The following is a 21,484-nucleotide window of genomic DNA, read 5'->3' as shown; positions in this document are numbered from 1 at the left end:
CTACCAGCAGTGAGGACAGACAGAGATGCTGCCCCCCACCAGACCAGAACCCGACAGTGTCACTGTATGAAAACACATATGCGCTATTGTATCACTCACAACATACAAGGGTCACAGCACACCTCTTCTGTCTGCCGCTCACTGGGTGGGTCAGTTTATGAGAGGCCATAGAAACGAGACAGAAGGAGGTACCATTCTTACCTGGCTCTACAGTCCCAACAGTCCCAATGCTACAGTCCCAATACTTTTTAGATGATTTAAGGTGGCCCCTGTGGTACCTGACTATAATAGTGATACACCTTTGTAGTAACGCTCAAGTGTGCATGTGAGAGTGTGGTGGTGGTGATGGAGAGGGCCAGGGGCCAGGCCGCCTGGCTCTGAGGGTATCTCAGTGCCCTGGCGAGGACGGCTGACCCTTTGCTTGTCTGGGCTCTTATCAGCTGGCACGGCAGCCCTATTATGATGGCTGTGGCACAGTTGAGATAAAGGGCGACCACAGGAACACCTGCTTTTTGTCTGATGCTACAGACAGACTCTGATAGAGGACCGTGTCAGGTTATTAGTCATTTAGTGAGTGGCGAATCATTTATCATTTGACTCATGGCCCTCCCCTTAGGAGGTGTAAACCAAGTGACCAAGGTCGTTATGTTAAAGGTAACTTAATTAGGTCGTTATTTCCAGTAACTTAATTACTTTGCTCTGCTGTCACATATGGATTGAGAATGTAAGAGGACTCAGTAATTTTTCATTTAATTTCAGTCAAATGTTATCACCAAAACAGACCTCACTGATTTACCAAGTTGCAATCAAACACAATGACAAAAGGCAGAGGTGTAAGATAGTGTGATAATGAGCTGTGTGTGTGTGTGTTGGGGTGGGGGTGGTGGTTCACTGTTGGAGCAAACAGACCTGTGATAGAATAATCTTATCAGGAAATGGTAGGATCTGTTTAGTGTGGATTTAAAGGTACATATGACCCTGGAGTAAAAACAATTCAGTCAAACTCCCATGCCAGGGGTCAACCATACAAGGTTTCTTTTTCAATCTAGTGCAACATGACTTATCTTGGATAATGTTAATGACCAAAACAATTGGTCCATTCACTTCATAAGTGTGGAAAAACAGCAGTGCACTGAAAAGAAACTCTCGGCTCTCTGACCTTTTTTGGTTAGAATCCTAACAGTGAGGGTTTTATTTTTGTTGTAATGGACTTGGCACATAGGCAAGTGTTATTATACTAAGCAATGGCATTCACATCAAGTGCAGTGTAATTACTGTAACGATGCGGATTCAGAACAGTTTTGGCTACGTTTTTCTACTCACATTGAGGAAACACGTCAGACTGCATGAGTTCCCTCAGTCCTGTTCCAGGGGAGGAAAATAAACAAACAGAATGACTCTTCAAGTCAACCAATCAGGACATGGTCCTCTTACTCGTCGTACGTCATATACAGTCCCAATGTAGATACAGAGGGAGGGGCTTTGGGAGAGTGCTAAAGGGAGTTGTTGATATGCTGTTTTGGTCATGCTTCTGTTTGTCTTTACAGTAATAGTGTATACCACACCCTCCTCACACTACGGCTGCAGACAGCAGTGCCACTTGCCTGAGCACGAGCAGGAGTCCAATGGCAGTGGAGGACGATGGAGTTTCCAGTTTACAGAGGCCTTGCGTAAATAGAAGTAACAGGCAAGGGGGAACTGAGAGTGGAGGAGGAGGCGGCAGGGGTGTGTGTGTGTGTGGGGGGGGGGGGGTTGTGTGTGTGTGAGTGTGTGGGTGTAGGTGTGTGCGTGGGTGTTTGTGTGAGTGACTGAGTGAATGACAGGGCCCCCACAGGAATGTGTCGCCAACTCTTGCCTGGGGACGTTGTCAGAGCGCTGACCGGCCAGAAGGACACTTATAGAACATCCGTGGGAAATGCAGACTCCATGACCTCCTCCTGAAAGCACTTCAAATGCACACACACACTCACACACACAAACACTTACTCAAACTGTCACCAGCATAAACATAAGCAAACTTGGTGCACAGACCGGTACATGCACACACATTTACAAATACAAATGTAAAAACCCACACATGCTTTCAATTTGTTGCAGACTAGCATGCAATTACGAGTAAAATATGTTTAATCTGTTTTGCATCACAATGGAACATCAGATCTGAAATAAACATAAACAACAAACACATCAACAAATAATTTGGATCGCTGGCAGCTGTTGACAGATTCCTCTGATGGCAACATTGGTAAGGATAAATACTTTGCCTGTTTAGAGTGACAGGGTAGCAGGTCCTGGAACAGCTTGGACCCTTTGAAGAATTCCAGTAATCAAACAGTGGACAAACACATGGGGGGTAAATTGAGGGGTTGATACACACCCATAGGTTAGTCACTGGCTCGTTGAGTGTTTGATGGGAAAGCCTTTTCTGACACTCTATGGGCTACGGGAAATCCAGAGTAACGATGCACCCCCCTCGTGGTTGTCCCCCCGTCCCCACACACGCCGACCAGCCACACCCCTCCCCTCCCCTCGCCGTGTGGTAAAAGCGGCCGCCTGCGGTGTGCAGAGCAGACCTGCCCTCTTAATGTGCCCCTGTGCCGGGGTGGAGCCCTCCTCCCAAATGATACCCTTGCCTGACTGCCCCCGTCACTAACGACCCCCCGGAGGCATCAGTGCCGTCCCCCCAGCACAAGAAGCCACATGGAGCGGCAGCACAGCTGGAGCAGGCCCAAATCTACGCTCTCTGATTGTATGGTGCTGCGGCCCTGTCTAAGCTAGATGTCTAAGTCCATAGTGCTGCATGCTCTCTCTTTTCTTTCTCTGGTCGTATGAATGACATTTCTCTTCTGCAGTTGCTGGGTTTGCGCTTGAGACACTGTCGAATGTAAAAAGGCCTGCCTTGGAGAAACCGTGCCAGTTGTTCTTGTGGTTTGTCACACTTTGTTTTGTATTAGCCATTATACGCTTAGTATGTAGTCTTCAATGTGAATTTATTTCATAGAAATTGAGGAATTTCAGTTTCAGAGGGTGGCCTTCTCCCTCCAACTCTTCTGTCAGCCATGTGGAGAACAGGAGAGTGAACTTCACTGACCTCCACGCATCATCTACCTCCAGAAGACAAGCTGCTGATGGTCCCCCATCCATCAGGTCTTTTGCAAGTCCTGAAACTCCGGCCCTCACCACACTGAATTCCAAATGTTTGTGTCTCTGGGGCCATTTCTCATTCCTTTCTTTTTGTTCCTCATGGAAACATAGTCCAGGCTGCTGCTCTATGGAAGGTGCTGGCAGTGAAGAACTCACCAGGCTGTTTGTTTTGTGGTGGCTGCATGTCAATGGAGCCTGGACTGTTGAAAAAAACCTTGGATGTGGGTGGACTGGATGAAGGAAATAGACAGAGAGAGAGAGAGAGAAAGAAAGAGAGAGAGAGAGAGAGAGAGAGAGAGAGAGAGAGAGAGCCAGTGCACTTAAAAATCAATCATGTCCGTGGTACCCTTTGAAATAATGCCTTTGCTCGCTTTAAGTTTTTAAGGCAACACAAGCCCCGTAATTACAGTGCACAAGCTTGTGCTTGACCCTGTAGCTCTGAGGAGAGGATCTCTTTAAATTCACCATCATGCTTTCATTGCCTTCTTTTGTGTGGCAGGGAGAAGCGTATGGGTTTACACGGGTAGAAACTGATGAAACACAGAGGTACTGGGCTGGGCACTTTTGGGAGGGTGCCATGCCTTGGGGGGGGGGGGGGGGGGGGGGGCAACCCTGCCTTGTGGCCTGAGGTAATAGTCAGGTGGTGAAGGCTATTCATTTCGATCCACTACTTATAAAAGCGCACACAAACAAAAGCTACACACACGCAGGCACACACACAGTCACAACACAGACACACATACACGTGAAGGTCACAGTGAATTATGACAGACAGCGTCATCAGTCCCAGAGGAATCCTGAAATGTCTCTGTTTATAGTAGTGGGGTGGCTCATTTGTTTTTGCTTCCACAAACATAGACAGACAAAGACACAAAAAAGTTGAACTGAGTTGAATAATGACAATCAATGGTCAAATTCCCAGAAGAGCACTGTGTATATAGTATTCATAGCATTGGGTTTCCTCAGTTGTGTGTATACTGATAAAAAGATGCATTCCTAACTCACTCAGACATGTATGATGGTGTGGGAAAGAGGCCAAATTTGTGGTCTGTTAGTCCTCCAAACCTTTGTGCCATGTAATGTTTTTCTCTATGATTCAGTGTCACCACAATTTCCTTTATGCTATTCTTTGGCTATTCAGCATTTGTAACTCTAGGTTCTCATTCATGTATTTGAGAGAAATGAAATCAAACACTAAAACAACCCCACATACTTTTATCATAGCACACACATACACACACTATGAAATATACATATACTATGAAATATACATTTTCAAGTTTGTTTCATTCATGTGAAAATATCTCTCAGAAACTCTAGAGTTATTGAATTTCTATTTTGCACAAATATTTCCAAACACATTTTATGACATTAAAGAGTAATAGGTGAGATTTAAGAGCTGGAGAATGGAAGAGAAAGAATTAGCTGTTTCCAGCACGACAGACGGACCACCAGCCTAGAAGTTTAGTTGTATCCTGATACATGCCTTGTATATTCAGTAATGCTAGCCTAAGTCAGACTGGTTTATTATAGGAAGTCGTATGAAAAAGATACAGTATGCAAAATTGTAAAGTTGAACATTGAATACTTTGAAAACATGAACATGTTGTGAGAGACGGCTGAGCATAAAAGTGATTTGCCCTCTTTTTTATGCATGTATGGCTGAGACTTTCCACTTGCTCCAAAACATCTTTGTGCAAGTGCTTGAGTGTGTGTGTGTGTGTGTGTGTGTGTGTGTGTGTGTGTGTGTGTGTGTGTGTGTGTGTGTGTGTGTGTGTGTGTGTGTGTGTGTGTGTGTGTGCAAATACACATGAATTACACTTTGCTTTTGTGCCCAGAGGCCCAAGTCTCTTGCGTGCTCCTGGCTGTCCCTATAGGGATTTGGTGAAACGCTCCACAAATCTCCCACCAGGCCAAATCACTCAGCACATGTTTAACAGCACAATGAAGACATTGAGCCCCCATGCACATCCCCAAACCCCTGGGTGCCTATAAATCTACCCGCCCCCCCTACTCATCCCCCAACTGTACTTTATACACAGCTGATTCCCTGGCAACTCCTCTAAGAAGCCCGTCTGGCCAGTTAGAAGACAAACCCTACTCATATAAATGTTTTTAGGTCATCTCGGTGTACCTGTGGTTGGTGGAGGATGACTTCCACATCCTCCCGGGTCATTTTTTTTCGCTGAATGAATTTCCCTGTAAGCCACAGATCATGAGTTGGCTCCTTTGTACAGAACATGATGCGTCCATATGTGAGCACTTGTGAATCTATCTGTTTGAAATGTACCCCAGGTCTGGATTCAGACTACTGCGTGTAGTTTGGAAACAGGCCACTCATGTTTTGCAGAGCAATATGTGACTATTTTCAGGGCTATTACTTTAGCTAGAACTGACAATATGAAGGCAACTGCTGAGGTGTATTAAGAAGAAATGGCAAAGAAATATTGTATGATTTGGGGGGCGCTGTGGCCAAATAGGCTACAGCGCCCATACCATGTCCGGGTCCAAGTGCCCACGGGGACCCAGGTTCGAATCCCACCTGCGGGTCATATGCCAATCCCACCCCATCTCTCTTTCTCTCTCCCACACTTCCTGTCTATCTACACTGTCCTGTCCGAATAAGGGCAAAAAGAAAAAAAAATATTGTATTGTTTATATAAGTAACGTTCCAGATCCAGCCAAGTTTGTGTTGCAAACTTAAATCACGGCACCAGACCATTCCATTATTTATGCCTGTGAAATCGTAAACATGATACGTGACACTGACCGATTTTCCAGTCAAAATGGCAAATCAAAATACGTCTGGGGGACTGGCCAGACAGTCTCACTGCGGGAAGTTGGCAGTCAATTTCAAAGAGTGTTGGGCGATAAGGGATCTTGTCTTTCATCATTGTGCTTTACTTGGCCCACTGCAAGCAGAGGTTGGAGCAGCCACCATGACACAGCGCATTGGCTGCAACTGGAGCCTTGGGGATATGAATTGAAGATGATTAAGGCTGTTGGGTTGCCTGTTTTCCCACGTACTTCATAACACCCACATACTCCAAAACACCCACGTACTCAGCAGCGTCACCTCTAAATCTGTTTCCAATTAGCTGGTTGCAGAAAAGGAGAGAGGCAGGGCCTGCCCCTATGATGAGAAATCAGGGGGCACGGCATGGTGCTGTTTAAAAAAAAATACGGTAAAAAACTTTGTAAACAAAACAGAGTTGGTCGGCCATGAAAGAAAGAGGCCTTTCATGTTCTAACTTGTCCAGGGCATCTGGTCTACTCTGTAGTTGAACCGTATCATGGGTGTGTGCACAAAATGGGTATAAATCAAAGGTAATGTCACACAGTTCTCTAGTCACGTAAAGCCATTCCATTGAATTCTGCTGTCTCTTGTACTATATGCCTTTTGTAAGACCAAGAACAGCCGCAACTCAAGTGATTCCAGGGAGATTGTGCTTTGAAACATCACGCTAACAAATGTTAACATGAGTTCCGTTCACATGGCAAGTTCACCTGCTAGAAATCTAGAACACCAGCAAATGTCGGAACAAGAGATGTAGAGCATGACAGTTGTCTACGCAGCTTCACGTCTTCTTAAAGGGTTGCATGGATGATGAAGGGCAGGACAGCAGTTGGTTGGGATAGGGTGTGAGAGAGAGAGAGAGAGGGAGAAAGTGTGTGTGTGTGTGTGTGTGTGTGTGTGTGTGTGTGTGTGTGTATATATGCAGGGGTGTAGTGGTAAAATAAGAGGTGGGTAAACTAGGTGGATTGCGCCATGCAGTATCGGATTTTTAAAGGGATTCAGAACATGTTTGATGATGGTGGAGGTTATTGTCCAATGTTTATAACAATACCAGTGGTATAACAGTAAATGGTTCCTAGAGTGTTGATTGTAAATGTGGATAATACAGTTTGATTTTTTAATGTGAAAAGTTGCAATTGGTGAATAAACTCTTTTTAGAGGTGGGTAAACTCTAATAACAGGTAGATAAACTTTATTTCTGAAATTTCAGAGGTGGATAAACTGCATTTGCTTGAGTTTAGCCTGTGTGTGTGTGTGTGTGTGTGTGTGTTTGTGTGTGTGTGTGTATGTGTGTGTGTGTGTTTGATGCAGAGAGAGAGAGAGAGCAGCACACACTGCACGTCATGCTGCTATGTTGCCAAAGAGATAAGGCCTGACTGTCTCATCCAAAGAGCTAACTATGTGACAAGAGGTTAAGCAGGCATGAAAAAGGCTGAACCACTTCAGTCACCCTCCATTACAATCACACACACACACACACACACACACAGACACACACACACACACACACACACACACACACACAGACACACACACACACACACACACACACACACACACACACACACACACACACACACACAGACGTCAAACAAACAATATATAAGTCTGCTTAACAAATCAGTGGACATTTTACACTGCTGGGAAAGTGTACCATAGAGGTAAACCAGGAAGAACACATCAAATTGGGCGATTCATTATGGAGTCTAGACATTATTTCAGCAGCGACTGTGAGTGTTGAAGTGCTTTGGAGAGAGATCAGCTGTGGTCCATTGACATGTCTGCTATATTTACATAGAATTAAATCATCAAAATACACTTCTCATATGCACATGCTCTGTCAGTAAGTTTCCAACTCAGGGAATATTCAATAAATTATATTATAAATATTTCACCATGAACCTAAGTCATTTCAAGGTCAGAGATGTCCTTCTTAAGCGCAAGCAAATCTGCTGTGTAGGGTTTAAAACCTCTTTCCCACAAAATAGAAACTGGATAAATTAGTGTCGAATAAGACTTTCCAAACAAGGGCATCCTTTTATGTCAATTAATTAGCATTTTCACACCATCACCATTGAATTTAGTGAACTACATATTATGGAAGTTAACAAGCTTAAAAAAAACTTAAACCTGCTTTTGATATATATATATATATATATATATATATATATGATATATTACTTAGTGAGACATCATATTTGACGCATGACAATAATAAGGGCACATGTCAAACACCTGAATACTGTATGCGTCCTGTACACAGTTTTCTGTACAAAACCTGAGTAAGCGTAACAGGACAGCAGACCTGCCTCTCAGGAATGTGCCGAGCTCCAATCAGGCACTGGGAATGTCACGGAGTGGAATGCAGGACAGAGGTGCACTTGTCAGGTGGGAGCAGAGTGGGGAATGTGCCGGCAGGCAGTCACAGCTGAGGACTGGGAGCAGGAGCAGTTGTCCAGTCCTGGTGGGCTGTTGGAGATCTCGGTGTTCCTGGGTGGGTGGGAACAGCAAGGCCTCAGTGCCCCTGGGGTAGCATGCACATGGCTAAAGTGACCCAGAGGTCACAACCCCATTCAGAGCATCAGAATGTTCAGATCTCAGCGTCTTCCACACAAAAAGAGGATTACAGTTTGGGTTTCACATGAAATAACATCAAACCTGTAGTGTTATTCAAACCACATAAGTTGAGTAGCTTGTAGTTTTAAAATAGTCCCAGAATTAATCCTTCAGTGCTGTGAGTAATCTTACCCTTCTTGGAGTATGCAAGATTATTCAGGGCAGTGGTATAAAAGATGAACACTAAACAAGAGTGCTGAGATGTTTCTCTCCATTGCTTCTTGGGTATGATTAAGAACAAACATTTTTGTGCAAAACTGTTCCGTAAAAGTGTGGAAGACATGTCCATACTTGCTAACTTTGTACACTAACGGGGACAGCTTTAGAAAATAATTTCACCACTTTTTATATGAAGTTACTAGTAATTTGGCATTTACTATGTTTTATTGAGAAAGAAACACTATAGATTGACAATTTTATTTGATAAAAAGATACAAGTTAACGCCCGCCTGGAGGCCAATGCATAACGGTAGCCTAATTTATACCATTAAGCCGAGAAACATACGTGAATGAACGCTCATGGGTCAAAATGTTTCACCTGGGAAAACAGAGCTATACGGGATTCAATGGATGAGCTCTCCTAAAATTGGTTTAGGCCCACCTACACGGAGCATGGGATCACTCCATTTAAGCGCGGTAAGCTCTTACTAAAGTATGGAATGCAAACTGAATATTTTTTTCACCAACGCAAAGTGTAATGTAAAGAAAATATTGGCCTTCCTTTTTCGCTAGCACAGAACGCAGTTCTGACGGCACTACTACATTTTATATAGTAGTATAGCCCCATCTACTGTTAGATAAAGGTAGGCCTACTGGATAAAACTCGACAGCTCACTTTATGTGTACACAATTGTCCCTTTTCATTAAGTATTGCTACGGCTACTTGCGACTGCGAAGTTGGATTTGGATATTCCAACATGGCATAGTAAGAGCATAACCGGGTGTTGTATTTTTCCCGCATCAGACTTTTCTCTTAATTGCCGGTGTAGGCCTACTCTGATTGGGTCAATTCTAACAGGTGATCAGTCATGGCGCTGAACACAGTGACAGGATCTAATATTGTGTCGATGTTAAGATGTAGGCTTAAATATGGTATCTTCGTGCCGAGGATCAATAATTGTTCTCATGTCTATGTTACATCATCCCAGCATCCCAGAAGTGAAGCGTTCCATGTAACAAAAAGAGGACTGGCAACATCAGAATGTAAGTGAAATGGTTCGTGCCTTCAGGCTGTTTATGGAATTTTGGCTGATTGCTTCGTCTGACGTGTTGAACCTAAAGGGTAGCCTAGTTTGACATCTCGTGGAGATGTCTTTTAATTATAGCCAAACTCCTTTCCAAACACAGTGCTGCGTCAAGAAGTGCAGAATGTCGGTTCCCAAGATTCTGATTATGTGTAAGTTATAATTCATTACAACTAGCCTTAATAATTAACTACATTAGTATTATATTATTGTTACATTAAAACTAAACTACTGTAAGTTCCACAACACATATATAAATGCTTTAATACTATGTTGTTAACTGACATTTCATCTGTAGAGTTGACGTCGTATATATTGACCGGTCAGGGCAAAGAGTTCCCGTGAAGGCTAAAATCGGAGACAATGCGCTCTACCTTGCACATAAACACGGCATCGAGCTCGAAGGTGAGCATGTTGCATACAATCAATGCTCTACACACTAACCCTGGGTAGTGTGAGTTATTGCGCATGTCATAAAAACAATCTGCGCACAAATAGGCTATACGACAAAGCACCGCTGCTAGCGTTATTGCCCGTCCAACATCTGCTTTAATCCTGGTCATGGGACACCTGTAAATCCCTTTGTGTGCCTCTATTTCCCAGGTGCATGTGAGGCGTCACTTGCTTGTTCCACTTGCCATGTGTATGTAAGCAAAGGCCACTTTGAGAAGCTACCAACGCCAGACGAAAGGTAAGTCTGCCTGCCTGCGGAATTAAGAGCCAGGCGCAGGGATTAAACTAGGTTAAATCTGGTGCCCTATTAAGACTGCATTTAAAATGTTATCTAGAGATTAAGGTTAAGGTGGTATTTTTCCAAAAATCTGTACAGTATTCACATGTCTAAGACATGGTGTCATTGTTTTTAGTATAACTTTAAAACAGTTTGAAATAAATAAAGTGAAAACTTGCTTTACTTGCTAATACATTTAATAGTTCACTATATTGGTCATGGTCATGCCTGTTTTACTTGAATTATTGGATTATTCTTTGGGCATGCCTGTTTTACTTGAATTTTTGGATTATTCTTTGGGCACATAGGGAGGATGATATGCTGGACATGGCTCCGATGCTTCAGGAGAACTCTCGTCTGGGCTGCCAGGTTGTCTTCACACCGGAGCTGGATGGCATTGAGCTCACTTTACCCAAGGTCACTCGCAACTTCTATGTAGATGGTCATGTCCCCACCCCTCACTAAGGGCAGCACACCACAGGTAGCAGATATGAGGGAGTAACAGGAATGTTGAATTCATATCCAGAGTCCAGTCCAGTCCTAAATCATCTTTAGATGCGTTGCTAAAATAAAACCCAGATCATTTACTGAACGCAACAAAAAATCTACAAAAAACAGCAAGTAAGCAGAGAAGGCTATTGTTGGCCTTCTTATGATCGCACCCCGTTATATGAATAATCACAAATATTTAGATGCTGGTCAGTGTTATCTTAGGTACACTGTTGCCTGGGATTGGAACTGTAGCCTAAATCTTGCCCATACAATCAATAGCTTTTTAGCATTCGAGCGAGTTACCTGCCATCTCTTGAAAGTGGTACGATTACCACACCCTTGTGCAGTCAATATTTCCATCACTATTCATGCACACAAAGACTGTTTTGTAACTGAGTTCCATGGATTCCCCCTGTCCAGTGTCCAATAGCTGCACTGTTGACGTATGAACCAGAACAGGCCACGTTTTGGGCTTGATGTGGGCTTCGTGTGAATAAAAATGATTTTGTATTAAGCGACACATGAGAAACCTAATGTAACAGTGTGTAGGTGCATTTTGAAATTGTAAAGAGTGAAAAACTAGGCTTAACATTCTTCCTATTTATTGGGAACCTTTTGGTGCCCCCTCTGACACTTGATGTGCATGGTCGGAGCAGTAAAGAGAATCCTGTGAAATAAAAGACTGTTTCACAGGATTCTCTTACTTTACTTTACTTTACTTTTTCTAACATCACTAAGCCATTAATCTATTTGCATGTCATTGTAAACACCTGTTAGAAGGATTTTTGATCAGGTATTTATCTTAAATGGTTTATTCAACATCATATTCCACTATAATAAATAGACAATAACAATCCTTTTAATCCAGTCTGGCAAAGAGGCCATTGACACCCATTTCCAATGTTCCAAAAACCCAGGCACCAATCACAATCACTAATCCAGCATGGGGCAGGCTTGATATGATGACAGATATAGCAGTGCATTCAAAACAACCAATGGCTGCGCTGATGGCGACAGGGTTAAACAGATAATGGACTTGCATTTTCTTTGGAATTGAGTAAACAACTGCATGTAAGACCTTTGTTTACAGGAAAGATTGGATTGCTGCACTTGCTGCACAAACAATTTGGTAAGAGTTTGATACACCAATTTAAAGGAGAAATATGGCCGATTTTTACATGGATCTTGATCGCTAGACGTTGCAGAGTACTGTCGATAGGGAAAAAAATGATAAAAATCAGTGCTATTGAACTGAAGTAGGACTCTTTTCATGTTGCACAGAACTTTTAATAACATTTTGAGTCTGTTTCAAAAAGTCATGTTTAGTTGATGCCCCAGACCTAGCATTGTAGTTCACTAGGAGCACTGGCCAGAGCCGCAGTTTGGTAGCACCGATTTTGGTCGTTTTTTCCCCTATCGACAGTACTCGACTTCAACATCTGTGTTTCGTATCACATGCATTGCTATCAACAGCATGAACAATTTCCCCAGAAACTACTAACTCCGTATTTAAATACCTGAAATTCCCTGCGCAAATGTCCCAGCCCGATATGCTGTGACGTATGTGGGTCTTTTCTTCATGCATGGTATTTAGAGGTGAGGAGTGTTTTTGTAAACCACTTTTACTGTTACACCACTCTACCTTGGTCCATACCTTCACTTCTAACTCCAGTATGGTTGCCATCTCCAGTTGTGATTGTAGCTGAAGGCTCCCCTCTTGTGGCCACTCATGGTAAAGTATATCAGACTGAATAAATGAGATGAAGGCAAGCTCTCACCAGGTGATGACCAACCTGCACCAAATATATGTGCTGCTGATTTCACAGGGGAAAAAATGCAATTATATAAATTGTAGAATGCTGAACAATCCTGTCGAAGATCCTGCCTGTTTGTCTTGTTACATTAACATGAATATGTGTGTGTATTTCTGTAACTATTGTATTGTATAATTTAGGGCATTTCTAGTAAAATAAACAAACACATCATGATTTCTTTGTGAAGTATGTTGAGATTGTTCATATAATTGAGATAAATATCACCTTTGCACAAAGATGGTGAATGAGGAAGCAGTGAATGTAGAGACACCATTACTTAGTTGTTTTGTGAACTGAGGTTTTCCTGTAGGAGTAAGGGCCGCTCAATAGTTATTCAGGATTCTTTTAGGCATGCACCACAAGATGGCATAAGTGAAGGGAGATTTTTCATCTCGGAGCAGAAGCACATTTCTTAAAGTTCAAGGGAACTGTAGCCTGGGTGGTCAGTGTGGTCCAGGGCTGTTTACAGTGTCTGCAGTCAGAAATTATGTGATTTTGAGCATTAGTCTAGCAGAGAGCCAGTCGCCTGTGCTGCTGATGTACCACTGGCATCTTGTAAATGCTGGTACCATGCAAATATTGTATGAAAGTTTTTGACCACAGACTACAAATATTGTGGACACAAAGTACACTGAATATGCTTCTTGTTCACTGTTGGCTGACCATATTGTCTTGTGAAACAAAAGCTGTGGGCAGAGAGTCGGCTTAGGAAGGGACACAAAGATGGGCACACAGCTGTCTTCTGTATCCACTTTCCTGTAAAAAAAAAACAACAAAAAAATACTGCATGATTTCACAGCATGTTTCCATGATTCAACTGTGTAATTTTTGCAAGTAGACCTGTTACACCATGTCCTGAAAGCAATAACATCTGAACAGTGATAATAAACAAAGTATTAGGTTAGACAATGCTGAGAAATCTGTTTGATCTCTCTGACGTTTTTTTCCTGCTATTTAAATCCAACGTAATAAAGATTAAGAAAATATTCTAGACATGTGAATTTAACTCACATTTAGATAGGTTATTGTACAGTGGTGTGTAGCCTAAGTAACAGCCATCTACTGTAGGTTTAGCCACGGCAAGGCGTTTCACAACTGGACTGCAGCAGGAATATTAAACCAAACGTGTAATGACATTTAAGCAGTACTTGGCTTGTGGGTAGACCTCTGTTCTTGAACATCAGGTCCCAACGGTAATTGTTCTCACGTTTGGGCTCAGACGAGATTTTTTTATCCCTCACAACGACCACATGACAGCGCCATATCTGTGGAAATTTGGCTCATCGAAATTCTATTATTATCCCTTTGCTTTGTTATTGAAACCACACAGGCGTTTGTCCGCCACGCCGTTAGGCCTGTTTCCAATCTGAAGACATGCGTGATAGATTTGGGAAATCATCTGCAGATTTTGTTAGAGGGACGGTGGCCCACCCACGCCCGCTGTATCGCCGTTGCCCTCCGGTATCAATATACGATTAGAAGCAGGATATGTGGGAATCCCCCCAAAAAGAGCTCCATCATTAAAAACAAACAACCTTAGGCCCCCTGACAATAAAAACGCAACCCCATCCCGCACGTCTTTCATCTTTAAAGGGGAACTGAAAAATGTTAACCTTCGTCTGTGTTGAGCACTGGAGTTATGTCATATGCATTTGTTTTATTTGTCCTAGATTATTATTAAGCGTTTTGTTTTGGTGCAAAAAACAAAACAAAAAACAAAGGCAATGGGAAACAAAATCATAGCAACATAATGCAAGCCAATTAATGAGTTGCTCTACGATGTTTTAAGACATTAGAGTTAAAGAGGGGTTTAAGGAGTAATTGTTGGGTACATTTTCACCAGGTAGCCTATACTTTAGGTAAATCGACTTGTGTTAAAAAAAAAGTTCATGTTTTTGCGCATTGTTTAGATCACCTGCTATTCATTTAATTGGGGGATGTTGCCATCTGATCATCTTTAGTCAGTGCTATTAGTGTTGATCAATTGTTTTCTGTAATTGTAGGTTCAGACTATCTGATTGTTTCATTGAATGTTGCATTTTATTATTATTATCATTAGTAGTAGTATTGTTGTTTTTGTTGTTGTCGTTATCATTATTGATATTAAGCGGGAATGGTGAAGTGTATCACTGCTTATTAAACTATATATTTTCAATGCTTTCAGAACCAGCGTTTGTCCTAATGACATGTAGCCTACAAGTCGGAAAATATTTTATGTTTGTTTTGTTTTATTTTATTTTGTTTTGTTTTTTTCGGTCCCAGAAAGAAATGACCCTTAAACATGTTACGCAATAAGTGCTTGAAACTTATATGATCAGAACATGTTGAAAATGGTTCAAATCGTTCTTTTCACAATTTGGAGACGAGCTGGGGGGAAAAAAACCCTGTCCTGTGATAGTTCAGAGGCAATAAATTAAAGCTACCTAATATTAATATCCTTTATAATATTTTAAATATTAAATATATTGAATATATTAAATAAAAGAGGCTTATTATGGGTAGCCTTTAGCACAATTTAAGTAGTTTGGTGTAGCCCTACTTTGTGGCAATATGTTTGAATGAAAAACCGAAAGTTATTTAGAAGTAAATGTGCTATTTAAACTTATTCTGGATGTAGCGATGATTCGATAAACAAACCTTATGCGACGATATTAATTTTGGATCAATAGAGGACTCTGGTGGTGCTTTGATGCCTCCTGCCCTGTTTTCATTGGAGAGGAGTTGTTCCGAAAGAGCTCCATCGTGACATCATTGGCTGATGATCCAAGAGGAAATCTAGTCCTTTTGGGGAAGATGCAGGACACCGGTTCGTCCTACCATTACGCGTTTCTCTTCAGATGTAACTTAAAGAGAAGTGGTTCGATTGATGTGAATATCAAGGAGAGGACAAAAGGTTGTTGATTCTTCGATCCTTGTTATTGTTGTGATACGTTTTGGACAGAGAACAGCTTGCCAAGTGTATTACGAGCGAGCGTTTTGTGCATGTAAAGTGTACCTGCTGCTGCGCGAGCAGCTGTTTCGTTGAAGCTGTCCCCATTCTCTCACCTGTCGAGGCAGGTGGAATATTGCTTGTATTTGGATTACTATGACCTTGGATGCAGAGCCAATGGAGGATATTGACATCGACGTAGTAGGAGAGGGCAGTAAAGGGGCTGAAGACGGCGATCTGAAGGCGTCAGCCTCTTTGGACACGAGAGTTGCGTCCGAGTATGGATCAGCCACGGCAACTTTGCCTGCTAATCAACATGATGAGGACGGTGCCTCTAATAGCTTGGCACCAAGGTCCCCCTCAATGTCGAACAAAAGCACACAAGTGAAGCCTCCGTACTCGTACATCGCTTTGATAACCATGGCCATTCTCCAGAGTCCGAAGAAGCGTCTCACTCTGAGCGAGATATGCGACTTCATCAGCCAGCGCTTCGCATACTACCGAGAGAAGTTTCCGGCATGGCAAAACTCCATCCGACACAACCTCTCGCTCAATGACTGCTTCATCAAAATGCCTCGAGAACCGGGCAATCCTGGCAAAGGGAATTACTGGACCATGGACCCCGACTCCTCCGACATGTTCGAGAACGGAAGCTTTTTACGGCGAAGGAAAAGGTTTAAGAGACAACACTTTAGGTTTGGATTTCTCAAAGAACAAGCGCTCGAAGCCACTGGCTTTCCCCATTTTCCTTACGGAAGATACGGGTTCGGTTCGGCTTGTCTGCAACTGCCACGTCTAGAAGTGTATCCTCTCCGCTTCCATCAGCATTCACACCCGACCTGTGCGCCCGGAATCCCACCTGGCAGCGGCATCCTGCCCTCGCTGTCAACACTTCTATGCCGGAACGCGTTCGCTGCTAAAGCCTCTGCCGAGTCTCCTGGGATGGCCATGGAGTGCTTTAACCCGACTCGGCCTAATGCCCACTGTTCTGCACTTTCTCTCGACTCTCCATTCGTGTCTTCTGCCATGCTCCAGCACGGCACTTTCCCCCATTTTCTAAATCTACAATACGAGTACGAGAAACTCCAAACTTTGCGCTCGGACCTAACGAATAAACACATTGTCAGCAACTAGGCCTGGTGGTTTTAAATAAGCTGGCGACCACTTGATAAACTGTATCTTAAATGACTTAACTCTCAGGTACTCTTCCTCTTCTGTTACTGAAGGAATATCCACTCGTCTTTTCTGGAATACAAAATGTCATGCAATGATTGTGGATTGTATGATTGTGTCTGTTGTGCATTCTTTATCTTGAACAATTTAAGTGACGAGTTTCCCTCAACATTTGGAAATAAATAAATCATAGTATTTAAAATAATTTTATTGATTTATTTTTGTCATGTTCAATAAACCTCAAATGTCATAAATGTGCGCACTGAGTTTAAGTATCCATTAAGTAATTTAGTTTAGCATTTAAATATACCTGCAAAAACTCAAAACCTTTCGTTTTCATTTACTCTGGTCCTTACATTCTTGATAAATATGATATATATTGGCCTAATTGATTTTTTTCCCTTGACAGTATTGCGCATACATTTGTCTTATCACCCATTTCACCATGTATTGTTTTTGCAAATTATTTAGTTGTTTTAAGATAATATGTCGAAATAAGATTCTCCTTTGGCAATAAATGCCATCTTCTGGGATGTTTCGGCCTTGATGCTGTTTGTCACATGTGTTGGTTATCAGAGTGTTCCCTCTAATATCAATTTAGTGTTTCTCTTATCAAGTTCATGGCTTGTGCCAATATTTAACCTTAAAGTTGCCATGGTTTTAAAGACAAATTTAGGGATTTAGAAAGGAAGGCAACGGCTTCGCGAAGAGTAGCCTATCAATACCCACCTAGAGACCATAATTTTAATATGGTAGTTGTGATTATTTATCAGACAGTGCGCGCATATGGCTATAATAAAATACGCGATTATGGGGTCTAGCCTATTCATCCTGGCATAGGAGGCTACTATAGTAACTTGTCCTAGATTAACGTCATCCACAAAATGCGCAATGACAGGCTTTTAGAGTTCGCGTTTGCCTCAGAACACACATTATGAATGAATGATCATCTTATGATTGGACCTAACGGTTTTAGCAGCTGTACGCAAGCTTCAGATAGCAGGCGGGTATTACCACATCCATTAGGCCTACTTTCTATTGGGGTAATTGCCTGATTTTGCACGCTCAGGCCACACACAGCCTAGAGCCGTTAAGGAAAATACGCATAACACATTCGATGTCACATTCGTCACTCACTGGCTATTAAGTAATGACAGAATCCATAGTTGGCACCTGCTTCCAATTTAGGGAATTCTTTTTGGCACACACTGGCACAAAACGGGCACACAATGTCATATTTTCACATGGAGCACAATGTGGTATAATTTAACAACAATCCCACCCTAGTCCTTGAAATGAACATTTCGATTTTTACCTGTTGAGAGAAAGACCACACAGTGAAAATATTAAATATTAAATCACACCCAGCAGCAACGACTATATAGTCAAAGCAAAAATATATAGTCAAAGACCTAATGCCAATGGAATCAAGCAAATTTCAAAGCATACATTTGTAAGTGTATTTTTAGGGCATTGCAGTCAACTTCCTTGAAGTTATCAACAGCTCTTAATCATATCCACTGTTTTATTCCTGAAACATATTTTCAAAGATTGACCAAGGCATTTTACAGTACACATACAAGGCAATGATTTAACCCCATGTAATCTAGACCTCTAAGCACACATGTGTAGGATACATAAGTTAAGATATACATTTCCTTGTTCCAAATAATGGTGCACTAAGTACATCTCTATCTAAATATAGTTGATTTGCATAATCTCACTTACAAACATAAAATATTTTCCGACTTGTAGGCTACATGTCATTAGGACAATTTTATTCATTTTAGAAGAGGTCATGGCAATGTGTAAAATAAACAAAAAGATTAGTACCCGGTGTGAGCAGGAAAACCACAGAAGAAATGATGGAGTGAGGAGGATTTTCTTTGTGTATTTTCATATAATTACATTTAGAACACCAATCTTAGAACAGGACCGCAGAAAAAGTAAATGTCCATAGAGCCGAGAAATATAGATGTGTGTTTATTCCCTCCAGTGACATGGACTCTTTCCATCTCTTCTTTTCATTCATTCTCTCCATTATCTTATACTTTTTAAATAGCACTTCCCTTCAAAAAAATTCTCAGTAGAAAATTATTTTTAGTAAAATTTTTTAGTGGAAAAACAATTAGAAGTTGAGAATTTTTTCTGTGGAAAAAGCTGTGGTAGGTTCCTTCTGAACCACACACATTTCTTTGTTATCTTTCATACATTTAGAGTGTTATTTGTTATATTACAGACTAACTGCTACAAGTCTCAGGGAGAAGGGCATTCAGGAAGAGAGACTCATTCAGGAAACATATGAAATGTAAAACACAACAAAGTTTGACTGACAGGACTGAACAAGTTCTTGCACCTGACCAAATAGAAGCACAAAAAAATCATGTGTGAGCATGGATATGTGTCTGTTTATTTATGTGTGTGTGTGTGTGTGTGTGTGTGTGTGTGTGTGTGTGTGTGTTTGTGTGCCTCTGTGTGTGCACGTGTGATGGAGAATTTGTTTATCGTATGAGCTTGACTTCCCTGCCTTTCTCTCCAAAGTGTTTATACTCTTTTACGTGTACTTTCACCATCCCGCCCCATCTGCAGTTACATTTCTTCCACATTACAGATGCTCTAATTCTACGCAAAAGCAATACACAAACACTCTGATGTATTGCTTTTCGTTAATACATTACAAATTATACTTTTTGAAAACATATAAATATGTGGTGGTTTGGATGGCTCAGGATCCCTTATGAAATTTGTCATTTTTGGTGTGCGGAGGATTAACCAGGACATTAATAACGATGCAGTAGGACTGGATTGCAAATTGAATACGTCACCACGTAGTCCTGCTCTCTACGGTCAATCAGTGTCACATTAAGCATATTAACTGCCCTGTGGAGCTGATGACTGAGTGTGCATGTGACACGGTGTTCGGCTGGTGCGTAGGGTATGCGGTTGTGCACGGTTCATTTGTTACGAGTTAGCATAATTCACATCTTCCTCCTCAGGATAAAGGGAGTATTTCCCCCCGGAGTGTCTTGAGAGAGGTGGGGGAAAAAATGAGACGATGCTGTTAAAATACTGTCCTCTCACTGCCCGAAGGGAGACCCCTTCCCTTTCTCTCTCTTTCTTTTCCTACTTCCATGAAGCCAAGCCAAACAGGAGGCAAACTGGCGCACGCGTTGCACGCACACACACATACACACACACACACACACACACACACTCCACCTCCACAGGTGCCCCGGCCAGCATGGAGGATGCGATCCCAGACCGCAGAGAGAGAAAGAGAAAGAGAGAGAGAGAAAGAGAGAGAGAAAGAGAGAGAGAGCGGGGAGGTGAAGTGAGCCATGGCATGCACTCACTCGCTTGCTTGCTGGCTGGCTGAGGCCAGGTCGTGTGGCGAGGATTAAAACACCTCAGGGCAAACTACATGCCTCACTGAAATAATCCCCTCTACCCCCCCTTTCCGAAGGTCAAGTGCCTCGCAAACTCCTCCCGGAACGTCCTCTTTGAGGAGAGGAGCAGCGGCCGTGGCACGGCCGGCTTTTAAAGTGCAGTAACTCTGTGTGTTTTAAATGGCTCCAGTGTTGGATTTAGACGTGCCTGACCAACAAAGCGCAGGCAATGACAGAGTGATCTACAGTCCGCGGGGAAAGATGCGTAATGAGAGGGAGGAGACGGAGGAGGAGGTGGCACGCAACGGCGGCCGCCACTGCGGCCCGTTTGATCTGAGAGGAAAGTTCTCACCCTACTCAGAAACTCAGAGGCCACACACACACACACACTCACATATGCATTTTACATGTATGTATGTATGTGCACAGACACACACACACACACACACACACATACACACACACACACACACACACACACACACACACACACACACACACATGGAAAGAATAGGGATGACGAGATTTAAAAAATGGCTTTGCAGTACAGTGAGTAAAAGATGATGTTGCTCCCTTTAGTCTGAACTAGAGGTCATAACAACTACATGTGCACACACACCTTTACATGTGCTAACATTCACACTCATCATCCTCCCTCTTCCAACAGACACACACATGCACACGCACATGCACACATACACACATACACACACATATGCGCGCGCACACACACACACACACACTGGGCCTGCTCGCCTTTATGCTTTTCCTGGCAGGGGAAGGTCTCTTTTTTGCCTCCTGCACCGCCCCCCACTCAGTATTTTACAGTTATTCAATTATAAATCTTTTCCCCCCTTTTGCCTTCAACTGCTCCATGTTCGGCCCTGCCAGGTCCCGTAAAACTGGGGGAGGTGTGTGTGTGTGTGGGGGGGGGGGGCACAGAGCTCTGCTTCCCTGATCTCGTGCACGGGAATTTATGTGCGGGGCCGCAGTGGAGCGCAACGCCGTGGCGTGTTTTTCGGAAAAGGGGACCCCCCCTCCGTGACTAGTGCCAGCAGATGACAGTGACATATAGCAGGAAAGCCACCCAGAAGGGTAGAATGAGCTCACACCTCAGACATGCTCCCACTGAAAGAAGAGGAGGGCTGGAGAAAGAGAG

The 21,484-nt window shown here is 42.6% G+C and overlaps 2 protein-coding genes across 2 annotated transcripts; both read left to right on the top strand.

Annotated features, from left to right (window-relative positions):
- Positions 1-8,347: 8,347 nt before the first annotated feature.
- On the top strand, positions 8,348-11,080 carry LOC143102839 (ferredoxin-2, mitochondrial-like). Its single transcript, XM_076266653.1, has 4 exons — positions 8,348-8,439; positions 10,100-10,206; positions 10,405-10,492; positions 10,840-11,080. Exons 1-4 carry the CDS (start codon positions 8,348-8,350, stop codon positions 10,994-10,996), a joined length of 444 nt encoding a protein of 147 aa, XP_076122768.1. The 3' UTR covers positions 10,997-11,080.
- Positions 11,081-15,638: 4,558 nt separating this feature from the next.
- foxd7 (forkhead box D7) lies at positions 15,639-17,114 on the top strand. The gene has a single exon (XM_076266841.1). It carries the CDS (start codon positions 15,923-15,925, stop codon positions 16,898-16,900), a length of 978 nt encoding a protein of 325 aa, XP_076122956.1. The 5' UTR covers positions 15,639-15,922; the 3' UTR covers positions 16,901-17,114.
- The last annotated feature ends 4,370 nt before the right edge of the window (positions 17,115-21,484 follow it).

Source organism: Alosa pseudoharengus, unplaced genomic scaffold (assembly GCF_046254945.1).
Source record: "Alosa pseudoharengus isolate Yale_2024_CS ecotype anadromous, Long Island Sound unplaced genomic scaffold, YU_APseudo_1.1 YU_APseudo_1.1_scf_4, whole genome shotgun sequence".
In the NCBI taxonomy this organism is placed as follows: domain Eukaryota; kingdom Metazoa; phylum Chordata; class Actinopteri; order Clupeiformes; family Clupeidae; genus Alosa; species Alosa pseudoharengus.
Note: the sequence above shows the minus strand (reverse complement) of the source record. Positions and strands in the feature narration are given on the sequence as shown.